We start from the raw sequence: 15,189 nt of genomic DNA on the forward strand, positions 1-15,189 counted from the left end.
GACAAGATTTCTTCTGTAGGTTTGCCTAAGTACTAGGTATGCTTGTGGGTCCTTATCCCTGGCTGTGACAGTCGGAGGCTGCCATGTTCCAACAGACTCCCCTAACACCAACTGTCACAACTCTTTGGTCTTCTTGTCATACTCCCCATATTTGTAACTCTCCTATGTAGCTGACTCTTGGGTTGTGCACCAACTGTTCCAATAGTTGCAGCAAGGCGAGAAGCTTGAAGCACAATGTTCAGCGCATAAGGATCTAAGCTGGGAAATAATTCATACTTGAGACTAGGGCATTACGATCCTCTAACAGTGCTATGTAGTGATCTCTCCCACTCACTGGTAGCTTTCTTCAAAATCTTCTCCCTGGTCTCCACCGGTCTTACGCGTTGGCCATTTGACTGCGGGTAATGAGGGCTGGGCATCTCCAGGGAGATTCCACATTCCCTGGCTAACAAATTGGGACTAGACTTTCAAATGGCACGTTATCACGTCAGTGTTCAACGCGGTCATCACGTCAGGTATGCTGTGTCTGGCAAATATTGACTAAGCAAATGATCAGCTGTTTTGGTTGCCAGATGCAAAATCTCTGGTAATAGGTTGGAATAATATTAAAATAGTCTACTACTAAATAGTCAGGATAGCTGAGTGTCATGGTATCGACCCCCACCCAATCTTCTGTCATTGCCTCTCTGCAACCGTATGTGGTATCAGTGGCTCCCTCTGGTTGCTAAGGCAAACCTTATCATATATTGGGCACTTAATGACAGTAGTCTCAATTTCTGCTATCATTCTAGGCCAGTATAGAACTGATTGGACACGCACCTCACACGTGTCAGCTGAGCCCAGCTCTGTGGTGGTTTTCATGAATGCAACTTGGCATGTCTGCACAGAGCTTAGACGGTTCTACTCTATGCTTTCCTAGGACAATAATTCTCTCGGCGATGTGCAGCTACTCTCTCATGTTTCAGTATGAATGGTCATCGAATGGCACTTAACCTTTGCTGGCCGTCTTCGTAGAATGGTGTGGCTCAGTTGTTGTGTTGTATGATCCTCAACTATATTTACTTGAATTTCTTCAAGCTTGTATGGGGTAGCAGGTGGGCTTGTTAGTCAGCTGTGAACCATCACCTCCATGGCATCTAATCTCCCTCTAATGTATCGCACAGTGATATTGCGATACTGAAGTTGCAACGTCATGTTCTGCAGTCTGAGTGAGGCTTCAATGGGCTCTTTTGATTGACTCGTGAACAGACTGGTAAAAACCGCTCATATGGGAGGCATATGGCAAGTAGTTCCTTTTCAATCATGGAGTAGATTTTTTCTGATGAGGCAAGGGCACTAGATATGAAGGTAGGCTATAGGGCGTTTTTTCTGTAATTAAATGACTGTAAACCATCTCGGGACAACTGTGACTGAGTGTGTCTGTGATAGAACCATAGGACTGGTTGCTTAATGAGTGCCTCTCTCATTTGCTCAAAAGCCCAATCCTGCTCATGGTTCCAACTTCACTCAACGTCTTGTTTCAGAAGTGTCATGAGTTGTGCTGCGATGGCTGTTTCATTAGCGATATATGGTGAAAGGTACCTCACCATGCCTGAAAGACGCATTAACAACTTGTCGTCAATTGCCTTTGGGGGGATAGCTTTGACTTTGGCTGGGTCTGGCTTCATACCATGTGCAATGACAATTTTTCCATGTCTGTCAGTTTAGTTACATTGGACTAAATTTTTTCCTTGGTGAACATGATATTTGTTTCACGTTCTCTCTGTGGCACCTTGCCGACAGTCACACAATTTTGCGCGTTGTCGCTGCCTGCTATATTTTAGTCGGTGGTAATATGTACGTCTAGAACAGGGGTTCTTAACCTGAGGTTTATGGACCCCTTTGGGGTCCGTGGATGGGCTTCAGGGGGTCCGTGAACCAGACGTATGCAAAATTGTGTGTTTATGTGCTTATGTGCATTTTTCTGGCGAGGGGTCCGTAGCTTTCACCAGATTCTCAAAGGGGTCCATGACTCAAAAGGTTAAGAACCACTGGTCTAGAATATCGCCAAAGGCCTTCTTGTTGTGCTTTTGCTTGACTTCGCTGGCTGAGCTGATTCCAAAGAGCCATGCCAAAAATCACTTACAGCCACAGGGTGTTTAGAATGTACACAGAAATGACGACTCATCTGAGAGCTTCATGGGATAGTAGCCATTCTTTATGTCAGTTACAGTGAGTACCTGCTTCCTGGTGAGACTAGCTGCTCTGTACCCTAGCTAGGACTAGTATCTCGCACCTCTCTCGCTTAATAGTTTTGTTCAGATGCTTTCGGTCTAAGCATACTCTTAAAGACCTGCTGCACATTTCTGAGATCACTAGATTTTGCACCTAGTGTGTGAGGTTGTTCACACATTGCCTCTGCACATTGATCACTACACTCTTTTTCCAGCCAACGAAGAGTCTTCAGAAGCTGCTCGTACTTAGTAAATAGCACCTTGTGTGGAACCTGTAAGACTCGGGGTACCTCAGTATCAACAGCCACGTGATGTTATTTTTCATATGTGCTTAGTCTGATAAAAACATCTGTATGTACATTCAGTAGTGTCTCCTGAATAAGGTGAGTGGACTTTTCCGACGTAATGTCATAGGTGACCGGTGGACGCAGCACCAGTCTCATTAAGATGCATGTGTGATGACCTACTATGGCTGAAACAGTGACGTCTGTCGCTTATAAACTCACTGACTGTGTAGCTGATCCAACTGTGTTCTGAACATCTGAGGACTGCATATTCTCACATTTCTTTAATTTGCATTTTACTTTTTTTAGCATTTCTTTTTGCGGTGCCAATTACTGTTGTTTAGTCTTACTCGGGCCATGCATTCTTTTGTCTACCTTCTTGAATTTTATAAGTTATACCACCCATGGCACCTGTACTGCAAGCAAACCTTCGATGTGGTCAGGCACAAATTTTCTGCACACCTTGCATTCTGTTGTATTCTTTTATTTATTACCTTCCAGTGGTAATGAATTTTTAAGAGCTTTTGAACTTCATGTAAGCTTTACTCTGTTCTTGTGTGTAATCGGGGTCTGCCTACTGGTAGTATTGTTTTTCTGAATTCCCCGCACAATCTTGCTGTTTCTTCCTTTTGGGTTGTCTTTTAAATAAATTTATAAATTTTTGCTAATTATTCGCTTACTTCAGTGCTGTTCAACTCCACAAATCCACTAAAACTGACCGTACTGTAATGATCTGTACTGCCTATCGTACTTAAACACACTTTGGTGTTATAAACACACTTACTATCTTCTTGGACTAGTGGCTACTCTGATAACGCTGAAGGGGTCGTTGTCACAGGTACTACATATATGTATCTAAAGTACATGTATGTATACACAATTGTAACGAGTTTACAAAGTTTCTGGTCATACTGTTTACTGAGTCATACATGTTCCGTTACCGAGTCATACATAATGGTAGTACTGTCCTAAAATTGTCGACAAACGGAAAGGAAGTGCGTAAAACTCAATCAGTTTGATTTACGGCAGTTTACAACATACCAGATCATGTTGTTTATCACGTGATTTTTTTGTGATTCAAACGAGCAGTGGTACATATATATGTGATCATGGCCATACTTGTGTGGTAAATTCACAAACCAGTTGTGTATATACATATATGCATGTAATACCGAATAAGACCATGATCCCTTCAGCCCTAACAACACACTTTGACATAGTAGTAAGTCGTCTTAGAAATAAAGGAAATTACTGCACTCGCACTGCACTTATTGTTATATATTAACTGTGTTGTACTAATTTGTGTATATACATATATGCATTCCAGTTATTTATGTAATACCGAATAAGATCATATATCTTTGAACAGCCCTAACAACACACTTTGACATAGTAGTAAGTCGTCTTAGAAATAAAGGAAATTACTGCACTCACACTGCACTTATTGTTATATATTAACTGTGTTGTACTAAGAGGCTTATTAAAAGTACAAAACATGTTTGTGATGCGCGAAAGTTGGTGGTATTTCTCCACTGTTTATAGGGGAACATTGTTAGACATCAAAGATGTACTAATTTCGAGCTGCTGAGCCACCATACAGCTTATGCCACCCCTGNGCGTGGATCATGGTGGAATGTATGGGGGGCGGGCGCTGTGTGGATGCATGCTGATGTAATAGAGGGCGGGCGAGCGTGATCAGCATAGCGTGGATAGTATGGGGGCGGGCGTGACGTGGATGTATGAGGGGCGGCAGCGTGCGTTAGTATGCATGCTTGGATGAATGGGGAGCGGGGCGTGTGTGGATGCATGCGTGGATGTATGGGGCTGGCGTGCGTGGATGCATGCGTGATCATATGGGGGAGGGCCGAGCGTGATGCATGCTATGGGATGTATGGGGCCGGCGTGATGTGGCATGCATGCGTGGATTGTAATGGGGCGCGCGCGGTGCGTGGATGCATGCGTGGATGTATGGCGGCGGGGCGTGCGTGGGATGCATGCTGGATGTGAGTGTGCTGGGCTGTGGCTGGATTGCATGCTTGGATGTGAATGGGGGCGGGCGTGTGGGATGCATGCGGGATGTATGGGGGCTCGTGGGCGTGGATGCATGCGTGGTGTGATGGGGGGGCGGTGCCGTCGCGTGGGATGCGGTGCGGCGATTGTAATGGGGGCGTATAAAGCCGACGTGTGCATGCAGTGGATGTATGTGGGCGGCGAGCGTGGTATGCATGCGTGGATGTATGGGGGGGCGTGTGTGGATGCATGCGTTGGGGATGTATTGGGGCGGCGTAGGCGTGGGTGCATGGGCGTGGATGGGTAGTGGGGGCCCGGCGCGGCGTGGATGCATGCCGTGGATCGTATGGGGCGCGCGGCCGAGCGTGGATGCATGCGTGGATGTATGGGGCGGGAGTGTGTTGTGGATCGGCATGCGTGGATGTATTGGGCCGGGCGTCGCGTGGCATGTATGCGTGGATGTCTGTGGGGCCGGGCGTGCGTGATGCATGCTGGATGTATGGGGGCGCGCGCGAGCCGTGATCGCAGCCCGAGATATACCTGGCGCGGCCCGTCGCGTGGATTTGCATGCGCTCGGAATGAGTATGGGGCCCCGGGGCGTGCGTGGATGCATCGCGGTGATGTATGGGGGCCGGGCGTGCACAGTGGGATCGCATGCTGGACAGTATGGGGCGGGGCGCGGCGGGATGCATGCGTGGATATATGGGGGGCGGCGTGCGTTGGATGCATGCGTGGATGTATGGGGGCGGGCGTGCGTGGGATGCATTGCGTGATGTATGGGGGCGGGCGTGCGTGATGCATGCGTGGTATGTATGGGGGCGGCGTGGGCGTGGATGCATGCGTGGATGTATGGGGCGGCGTGGCGTGATGCTGCGTGGATGTATGGGGGCGGGCGTCGGCGTGGATGTTGGGGCGGGCCGTGCGTGGATGGTATGGGGGCGGGCGTGAAGTGATGCGATGCGTGGAGGTATGGGGGGCGGGCATGCGTGGATTCATGCGTGGGAGTGGTATGGGCGGGCGAGTTGTGGATGCATGCGTGGGAGTGTTGGGGCGGGCGTGCGTGATGCGATGCGTGGATGTAAGTGGGGCGGGCGTCGTGGAGTGCCAATGTCGTGGATGGTACTGGGGGCGGCGTGTGGGTGGTGGATGCAATGCGTGGATGGTATGGGGGCGGCCGTGTGGTGGGATGGCATCGGCGTGGCATGGTATTGGGCGGGCGAGGCGTGGATGCATGCGTGGATATATGGCGGCGGTGCGTGAGTGCATGCGTGATGTATGGGGGGGCGCTGGCGTGCGTGATGCAAAGTGGTGGATGTTGGGGGGGGGCGGCGTGGATGATTCGGGGCCTGGCGTGAGTGGGCATGCATGCGTGGGGTGTCATGGGGCAGCGTGCTGGTGCAGTGCGTGGATGTGATGGGGGGTGGCGGCGTGCGTGGGGAGTTATGGGCGGGCGTGCGTGGATGCGATGCGTGGAGTGAGGCGGGCGGCGCGTGCGTGGATGCGAGTGCTTGAATGTATGGGCGGGCCGGACGTGGGATGCATGCAGGTGGGGATATATTGGGGGTGCACGGCCGTGCGTTGATGCATGCGTGGGGATGGTATGGGGGCGGGCCGTGCCTCCGCACTGGAAAAAATGATGGACCTGGACTGGATGGAGCGTACCGGACGCGCACTCGACGGAACTGAATAGACGAATAAGACAGACGACGAATAGACGAATAGACAAGACGGACGAACAAGATACATGGAATGGAATGTATTGTATTATGGATGTCATTCGATGCATGTTTGTCTTCACATGGCTTCAGGTTGCCTGCGGACGAGGCGTTGACATTCAACTTCCTCGGGATGCGCGTGCGAGTCGTAAGCGTTGGGCGAGAGCGGAGTGCGTGAGTGCGAGCGAGCAGAAGGGGCGGGGGGTGAAAAAAAATACAGGGTGCCAAACGTGGGGACGCCGTGCAGATATCCCTCCTAGTCAAGGTAGGCTGTGAGATATCCCTCCTAGTCAAGGTAGGCTGAGAGATATCCTCCTAGTCAAGGTAGGGTGTGCCAGGGCCATAGTGGCCTCCCAAAAGTGCCACTGCAAGGAATGATATGTAGGCTGATGCGGGGGGGGGTCGGGGGATACTGGTCCGCCCGAGGGAACAATTTTGCAAGTAGAGCCTGAATGGCATTTCCTGGCATTTTCAGGCTATGTGTTGAAGAACCATTCTGATCATTTTAAAAGGTCATTTGTAAATTTGCAAAGAGGAATTGTAGCTAAAGCTGATTGTTTTGACTAAAGTATCTAAAATATATATTATGAGTATGATAACTAATAAAACATTATTACAAAATTGTATATACTCATCAGTAATAATTAATGAAAATAAAGTCCTATTTTCAATCTTGCAATTTATAGCTTTCACTATGTACATCTGTTATGTTTTGAAAGTTTGAATTTGAATAGGCAGCATTGTCATCATTAAGATACACATTCCAAATCTTAGAGGGCACGATATACACTTCTAATTGCATCAGCTATTAATAGTAATCACAGAAAGTCCAGTCCGATACTTTGTCATTTTATTTTTTATTATTCGCAATTTTATGCTTTTCTGGCCTTATGGGCGAATTCCAATTCTGAAATTACATCTTGTTCATCCTACCCTTCGTCACTCAACATATCTCAGGATGCACAATGACATAGAAACCAATAATGATGGTCTTAACTGTGGTCGTGCTGGGTCGGGGGGGGGGGCCACTCCATTATTATATTTGTATGTGTAGTTATGTGCCTGCGGATGAGACCGCCATTTCACCCTAAGCAGTAAGACATCTCCGTTCCAGTGCTATCGCTTTTAAGAATATCTCGTTCCAGAGGCATTTAAGTTTAGTTACTATGGCAGATTCTTACATTTTTGTCTTCGGAGACCCTATAAGTTTTTAGTATTTCCGTTCCAGTGCATCGTACTTCAGAAGTATCGTGAGCCTGGCCGTCAGGCATGGCACACGTGTGTGTGTGCGTGCGTGCGTGCGTCGCGTGCGTGCCGTGCGTTGCGTGCGTGCGTGCGTGGCGTGCGTTGCGTGCGTGTGCGTGGCGTTCATTTTCTCTGCTCCTCCGGGTCATGTTTTTTTCTTACTTTCTCCTTTCCTCTAACGTAATACAACAATAATTAATTTGTTGGTTTCCAGGCTACAGCATAGATTGTTAAAGCAATATCACTGTCCCACCCACCAGTTACCCAGAGACCCCTCTTTTAAACGTGGTCAGTTGTCATACGCATTGAATTTCAACGAAATCCTAGTTCCGGGAGACCCCATTTTCGAACATAGCCAATTCCACGAGCATACACATTCCAACTAAAACATTAGTTCCATGAGACGCCCCATTTTCAGGTCTGAGTTGTTTCCATGAGCCCCCCACATTTTTAGGCTTACCTTGACATCGTCAGACTGAAGTCTATTGTCCGTGGGTCGTCGTCCGTCGTACGTCGTTTCGTATTAAAGTCGTTTCCGTCAACTATTTTGGTTTCGTCAACGATTAACCAGGGAACCGTTGACCCCACATAGTTTGAGATTGGGTGTATAAGTTGTTACTGCTGTAGCCCCGGTCACAACGAGGCCCACGACGCAGTTTGTGCAACGACGACGCACAGAAAATTTGGGCAAATCGTGGGTTCATCGGGGTCGTACCGCACAGACGTCTACGAAATTTTGAGCATCGGGCATCGACTTGCCGTCGTGAGGGCAAAAATTGAACATGCCATCCTATTTTTCGTTGCACGATTTTTGTGGTATCTATGTCTTCTGGCGTTGTCGTGAGTCTGTCCTACAACAGTCTTGCGACAGTCCCTTTGCGACTTGGTCGTGCGGATTAAATATCTTTCGTGAGTACCAGAAGAATTTTTTTAGTCAAACAATCTACGACTATTGCGCACCGACTGTCCTAGCAATGCCTCACGGCTGTCGCAGGACAGTACGTGAGACGTTTGCAGATATTTAATTATATATTATATTTCGTAAGAGGCTCGCACAACATTGGCAAGTCTTCGTGCGTTAGTCTTTGCGTTAAGTCTTGGCACATATTTTTCGTTTTTGAGGGGTATATAGCTGGGCGAATGAACGCTTGTAATTAAAAGACTACCTGTCCGGCGCTGAAGAGGATGGCCTTCCACCTGAGGCGACTATGCGTAGCCTTGTTGAGGGGGCGTCTGGAGTGAACTCGCAGCACGACGATAATATACGCTGTTGGGCTGTGATCCGGGCGCGGAGCAGCGCATGGAACCGGCGAAACCCCGACGTTGGTGGGATTCGTCCGTGATCGAGCGGCGGCCTGATGTTTAGGCAGTAATAGTACTCTGAAATGGGTCATGCGGATGGAGTGTGGGCCATGTTTCAGGAGCTGTTGCTGCGTGTCGCCCCTCGCATCACCAAAGGGCCCAACTGCTAGGCGTGCCCGGACCCTCTTGAGCCTGGGCTAATCTGGCCATCCACTCTGCGCTATAGTGGCTACAGGGAAACAGTTATCGCAGCCTGGCATTACTCCTTTCCGTGTCCCCCACAACACCATCTCAGGGTTTGTTCCGGAGGTTGCCCAGGCCATCGTTGATGAGAACGTTTTGGCGAGACGATCAGACCCCCACCACATCTGATGGATGGCGCCAGTGGCAGAGCCGATTCCGAGTCCGGTCGGAATTATGAGCCATTGCTGTGGAGCCATCGATGGCAAACATGTGGCCATCAAGGCACCTAAGAACACCGGCACCAAGTACTACAATTACAAGGGGTACTTCTCCATAGTCCTGCTAGGAGTGGTTGACGGCAACTACAAGTTCCCTGTGGGCAGACGTTGGCGCAAGAGGGGTCCTGCATCGGACGCCGGCATTCTCAGCAGTGGCCCGCTGAGAGACGACTGGAAGAGAAGGAGGAACCTTGGCTTCCCTGAGCGGCCCTCGAACCCTTTCCTGGTGATGACACAACTATCCTCATACTTCCTGGTGGGGGACGACCATTCACCCGCTGCGCCCCTGGATGATGAAGCGTCGGCGGGAAGGGTGCTCGACCATGACGAGCGCATATTCAACTACCGAACCTCGAGGGCCCGCCGCGTCGTGGAGAATGCCTTTGGAATCCTGGCTCACCGCTGGCGCGTCCTCCTCACCACCATCCAACTGACGCCCAGACGTGCACAGAAGATCACCTCTGGATGCCTAGTGCTACATAACCTGATGCGTGATCGCTATCCCGGCCTCCACGCTGCCGACCTTGACCAGGAGGATGGACATGGAAATGTCATTCCGGGAGCCTGGCGCAAAACGCCATGGACGAGGTCAACCAGGTGACCGGGCCCCAAGTCACCAAAGAAGGGAAACAAATCCGCGTTTTATCTGAAAAACTTTTACAATAGTGACAAGGAAGGCTCCCATGGCAGGATGCTATTATCTGAACACTTGTGAACTGTGCTCTTTTATAACTTGTAAACTCTGGACTTAACATATTTGAATATAGAATATAACATGTATTCAATAAAATGTTGAATTTTTGAAAAAAACGCCTGATGTCTTTCTTTTATGAAGAATCATTATCAACAATGCCTATTGATAATGATTCCTATAAACTATGATGCATATAAACTTGTCACACAAAGAGAACCGAAATAACAAACAAGTGATAAGAGGAAAAATTATATTTCACACATAATAAACACATTATAACATATTCAAACATAATAAATATCAAACATATAAAAACATCAAGATCAACATCAACATCAAACATCAATATCAAAAATATCAAACATAATAAAAACAAAATTATATTCACACATAATAAACACATTATAACATATTCAAACATAATAAATATCAAACATATAAAAACATCAAGATCAACATCAACATCAAACATCAATATCAAACATATCAAACATAATAAAAAACAAATGCAAAAATAGTAATACACTGAGAGTTCGCGGAAGTAAAAACTACTGTCTGTGTATGCACTGAGATTTTGTCTACTAATCTATGTCCCTCTCTTTATCCAGCGGGTTATCCGGCGAGTATGGGGAGGCGCCCATGTTGTTTAAGTAGGGAGCTGATGTTGAGCGAGGAGTCTCCTGTGGCCGCTCTGGCCGGGGTTGGGGGTAGCGCCACACTGGCGACTGAGGTTGGAGTGCTGTGCTGCTGCTGCTGATGTGCTGCCTGGTTTGCGGCATCAGATGCTCGAATACAATGGGCATGTTCGGGTCTTGCTGCGAGGTGTATGTGAAACGCGGGGCGCCCAGGCTCACCTGAAACAAAAATATATGGTTCATTAGTTCTGGATAACAATAATTGAATAATTATATATATTTATGTATGGTTGTAATCATCCTCTCTCAACAACACAGCTCTGGTGAAGGATCGCCCGCCCCCATACATCCACGCATGCATCCACGCACGCCCGCCCCCATACATCCACGCATGCATCCACGCACGCCCGCCCCCATACATCCACGCATGCATCCACACTCGCCCGCCCCCATACATCCACGCATGCATCCACGCATGCCCGCCCCCATACATCCACGCATGCATCCACTCACGCCCGCCCCCATACATCCACGCACGCCCGCCCCCATACATCCACGCATGCATCCACGCACGCCCGCCCCCATACATCCACGCATGCATCCATGCCCGCCCGTCTCCCGGTGAGAGACAGTGAGAGACAGTGAGAGAGAGGAAGCAGCTTGCTACGTACCTGTCCCCTCTTCACCTGAGCCGCGTCAGCATCCGATTCAGCCTCCTCCGGAACATTCTCAAAGTCGTCGCTATGATCCAGCGTTACCTCGACCTGCACATGAAACACGCGAGTCAGCCGCGGCGGCCATCTTGCCGTCACGTTCATACAGGGGCGATCACATTATTTTATTAATATTATTTTTAATAATTATTTTTAATAATTTTTTTAAATAATATAATAATTTTTTTTTAAATTATATTATTACAATTATACAAAACATGAAAAAGCATGTAAAATGTAAATTACATCGGCGCACCTGAGTGTCTGCATTCATGTAGTTGAAGACGGTTGCCTGCAGAACAAGCACCTCTCCTCGCAGGACCGAGTATGGAAGCGTCAGCGAGACGAAGAACGGCTGGAATGCCGTCAGCTGAAAACAAGAGATCAGTGAACGTCAGTAAAGTAGGTTAAATGTCAGTGAAGGTCAGTAAAGGTCAGGGAGGATCAGTGAAGTATGGTAAAGGTCCGTGAAAGTCAGTAATTAAAGGCCAGTAAAGATCAGTCAAGGTCAGTAGTAAAGTAACTTAAATGTCAGTGGTAGTTAGTAAAGGCAAGTGAATGTCAGTATAAGTCAGTGAAGGTCAGTGAAGGTCATTAGTACTTGCTCCACAAATAACAACAATGATCTATCATTGCAGCACAGACATATAAGATGGATTCGTAAGACTTATTTTGTTTTGTGAAACAGCAACTATTATAATGCATATTAATTAAATTACATCTTAATAACGTCAAGGATTGCATCGTGAAATGGAAGATCTTCGATCGAGCGACGCGCTACGTTAACATGATGCACAGCAGGTGGCAGTACCGTTGTCGTGTGTTCCGTGATGCCGAGGCCGTGCTTTTCGTTCATAGAGATGGCGCTAGCGAGCCACGACGTGATCGTGTCCGGCACGGTCGCCATCACCGTCGTCGTGCCGCTGTCGCTACGGAAACAAACGAGAATGCACGACGTCATTCGCGAATGTTTCACGCCACTCGTCGTCAATCGTCACGACGAACGAGACAACACAAAAAACCATAATCGGATATCGATGCTACACCTCACTTACAATCTCGTCAAATTTATACACGTTATCACACCAACAACCCTAAAAATGTCGACTTTGCAACACTACGATGCTAAGAATTGTTTTTAGAATGTTCTGTTGCGAGGCAGATAGGTCAATTATGGCACACACACGCATGTAGTAACTGCATGTAAGAGAACACGACAGTAATAGTGCTAGTAATACCAAGATAGCCCTGTTACTACGACCGTCTACAAAGTGGAGGCTGCGGCAAACACACGTCAGAGACGACAGAAGAGTTAAGTGATGCCATCGACAAACCAAATGACAGGCAGGAGAGAAGGACTGAAACACCGAGACAAAAACATGCAGAACCAAAAAATCCTTGGTTCTCTCAGATGCAATGCAGTCCGCTGAAATAAATCACAAATAGCTTAAATAAAAGAACAAATAGCTGAAAAAATAGAACAAATAGCTGAAATAAAAGAACAAATAGCTGAAAAAATAGAACAAATAGCTGAAATAAATCACAAATAGCTGAAACACAGAAAGAAGAAGTGAGAAGAACGCTCAGCAATGGCCACGACAATATGCGATGCAACACGGCGCTGCGCGGGCGGCCGGTGCTGCCACCTACCTCGGCGTCGACGCGTTGACCCACAGCCACGTCTCTGGGAACAGTTTTCTAACGTGGGCACCCTCCTCCGTCTCTACCGTGGTGGCGCCACCGTCGTCCGCCACCGCCGACTTCATCTTCACGTTGCGTCGAGGGGCGCCACCGTCGGCGCGCGCCACCGCAAACATCTCCATCTCACAGTTCGGACCTAGAACCAGCAGCGAGACCCACGCACGTTTAACCTCCGGCGTGACCTCTGACCTTCGCGCGACCTTCGACCCCGCTCACCTCGGAGTCGTGACGTTCATCCACAGCCAGGTCTCGGGAAACACGCTGCGCACGCGCTCTGCCTCCGCCAGCTCGGGAGGGGGCGCCACCGGTGCGTTGAAGAGCGTGACGTCGCCGGCGTCGTCCAACATGCGGCCGCGCTCCATCGGCGCGAACATGCCTGGTATCGCGTCTACAAGCAGACTCGCGTCAGCGTCGCGTCGTCACGGCGACCAATGACAAGAGACGCTGCTAGAGAAGAAGGGGGATAATTCCTGCGCGCGACACCCTGATGAATTAACATTTATTACTTCTACCTGTGCATAATGCTTCTGTATTTGTACTAGAGTATTTTATTTCTCTTCAAAATCTAGGCGGGCACAGCTGTCCCCCAGAGACTATGGCTACTGCTGCTGCGTGCCAACGTTAGCGATTCGCTGCCGGGCACGTGTGCGAGATCTCACGAGATGTTGTGATGTCCGCCATACTTACAGTCGTAGTAGTCGGGCGAGTCCTTGTAGATGAGGGCGTCGGTGAGCACGAGCAATCCCGCGTCCTGCGGCGACAAGAGAACGTCTGTGACTCAAATATTCGTAAATTCAGTCTTCAGAATGTGCCTGACTGTAAGTGGGTTGCAAAGTAAGTAGGGAATAGCTGGGTAGAGTCCGGCTCTAGCTGCTACTGCTGCTGCTGCTGCTAGCAGCAGCAGTAGCAGCAGCAGCATCAGTAGCAGCAGTAGCAGCAGTAGCAGCAGTAGCAGCAGTAGCAGCAGTAGCAGCAGTAGCAGCAGTAGCAGCAGTAGCACCAGTAGTAGCAGCAGTAGCAGCAGCAGCAATAGCAGCAGTAGCAGCAACAGCAGCAGCAGCAGTAGTAGCAGCAACAGCAGCAGCAGCAGCAGCAGCAGCAGCAGTAGTAGCAGCAGCAGCAGCAGTAGTAGCTTACATGAATTAGTCAGTGGAGCTAGACGGGTAGCTGTTTTAGCCATATTCCAGCTAGACAGCGTCGCTCGACCAGATGGGCGGCTACATTGATGTATTAGGGAGAATGGCAGGACGTGGTTAGGTTAGACAGTTTCGAGAGTCAGTGTGAAATTGGGGTAGGACGTAGTCTCTGAGAACGGGTACATGTGCGGGCAGGATGTAGGGAGTTTTGGGGGATATATAGGGAGAGATATGTAATAGGAAGGGGGATTGATGGGGAGATTCGGGTGGCGGCCGCGGAGCTGGGCACACGCGCGTTGCGCGTATGCGCGGTCTTTGTCTCTTTGTGCGATGTGGCTACAGTGTACAAGCTAATAAAGTTTATTCTGGTTACTACAACAAGTTTGACTTTATATCTTCATCATTTCGACATCAACGCTCATTCCAACGTTACATTTTGGTGCCGTCGACAGTCCAAAATCTGGGTATTCCTTTGTGGACATAACGCAAGTTGTACTTCATATCGATACGGGCCAGCAACGAAACAGAGGAAGGATGACGGAGAGCGAGAGAAGCTCTTTCCGTCCTTCTCTCCCAGTTCCGATGATGAGATGGGAGAGAGCTAGTGTAGCCGAAACACTATATCGATCTACGGGCCAGCAACGAAACAGAGGAAGGATGACGGAGAGCGAGAGAGGGACGGAAAGAGCGAGTTCTGGTGATGAGATGGGAGCCATGCAGACTGCGCTAGCGCCGACGACGATGACGATGGCGACGAGGATCGGCTGGAAATCGAGAAGGAGGACTGTTGCTGACGCCGCGTCGTCAACGCTTATCAACGGAGAGGAGAAGGACGAGAAAGGAAGAATAGATTTCAACCATCCACCATTTCTCCAGAATCTCCCCATATATTCGCCCAAAACTCCCCACATCTTGATCGCACATGTCACCCCGTTCTCTCCAGCTCCAACCGTTCCCCTCATTTCACAATCACCCTAGAAACTGCCTAACCTAGACTCGCTTATCCAACTTCCTGTAAGGACGAGAGGGATGCATGCAGTCACACGGACGGAACAAGAACGCAAGAGATGAACGGGACGG

The 15,189-nt window shown here is 48.9% G+C and overlaps 2 protein-coding genes across 2 annotated transcripts in view; one reads left to right on the forward strand and one right to left on the reverse strand.

The window, feature by feature from the left end:
• The first annotated feature begins 9,144 nt into the window (after positions 1 to 9,144).
• Positions 9,145 to 9,831, forward strand: LOC106814142. The gene has a single exon (XM_014818433.1). It carries the CDS (start codon positions 9,145 to 9,147, stop codon positions 9,829 to 9,831), a length of 687 nt encoding a protein of 228 aa, XP_014673919.1.
• Positions 9,832 to 10,505: 674 nt separating this feature from the next.
• Positions 10,506 to 15,189, reverse strand: part of LOC106814143 (CD109 antigen-like) — a 13,885-nt gene continuing 9,201 nt past the window's right edge. Inside the window, exons 11-16 of the mRNA XM_014818434.1 lie at positions 13,661 to 13,724; positions 12,923 to 13,109; positions 12,084 to 12,201; positions 11,529 to 11,642; positions 11,231 to 11,323; positions 10,506 to 10,778 (exon numbers count right to left, since the gene is read on the reverse strand). Of these exons, the coding sequence (XP_014673920.1) occupies positions 10,506 to 10,778; positions 11,231 to 11,323; positions 11,529 to 11,642; positions 12,084 to 12,201; positions 12,923 to 13,109; positions 13,661 to 13,724 (849 nt within the window). The remainder of the gene's footprint in view (positions 10,779 to 11,230; positions 11,324 to 11,528; positions 11,643 to 12,083; positions 12,202 to 12,922; positions 13,110 to 13,660; positions 13,725 to 15,189) is intronic.

The sequence above is a fragment of the Priapulus caudatus genome, unplaced genomic scaffold, assembly GCF_000485595.1.
Source record: "Priapulus caudatus unplaced genomic scaffold, Priapulus_caudatus-5.0.1 Scaffold876, whole genome shotgun sequence".
Lineage (NCBI taxonomy): Eukaryota > Metazoa > Priapulida > Priapulimorpha > Priapulimorphida > Priapulidae > Priapulus > Priapulus caudatus.

Bases quoted from the DNA above. Each gene is read 5' to 3' on its own strand.
- LOC106814142 (XM_014818433.1), top strand. From the start codon at position 9,145: ATGGCGCCAGTGGCAGAGCCGATTCCGAGTCCGGTCGGAATTATGAGC.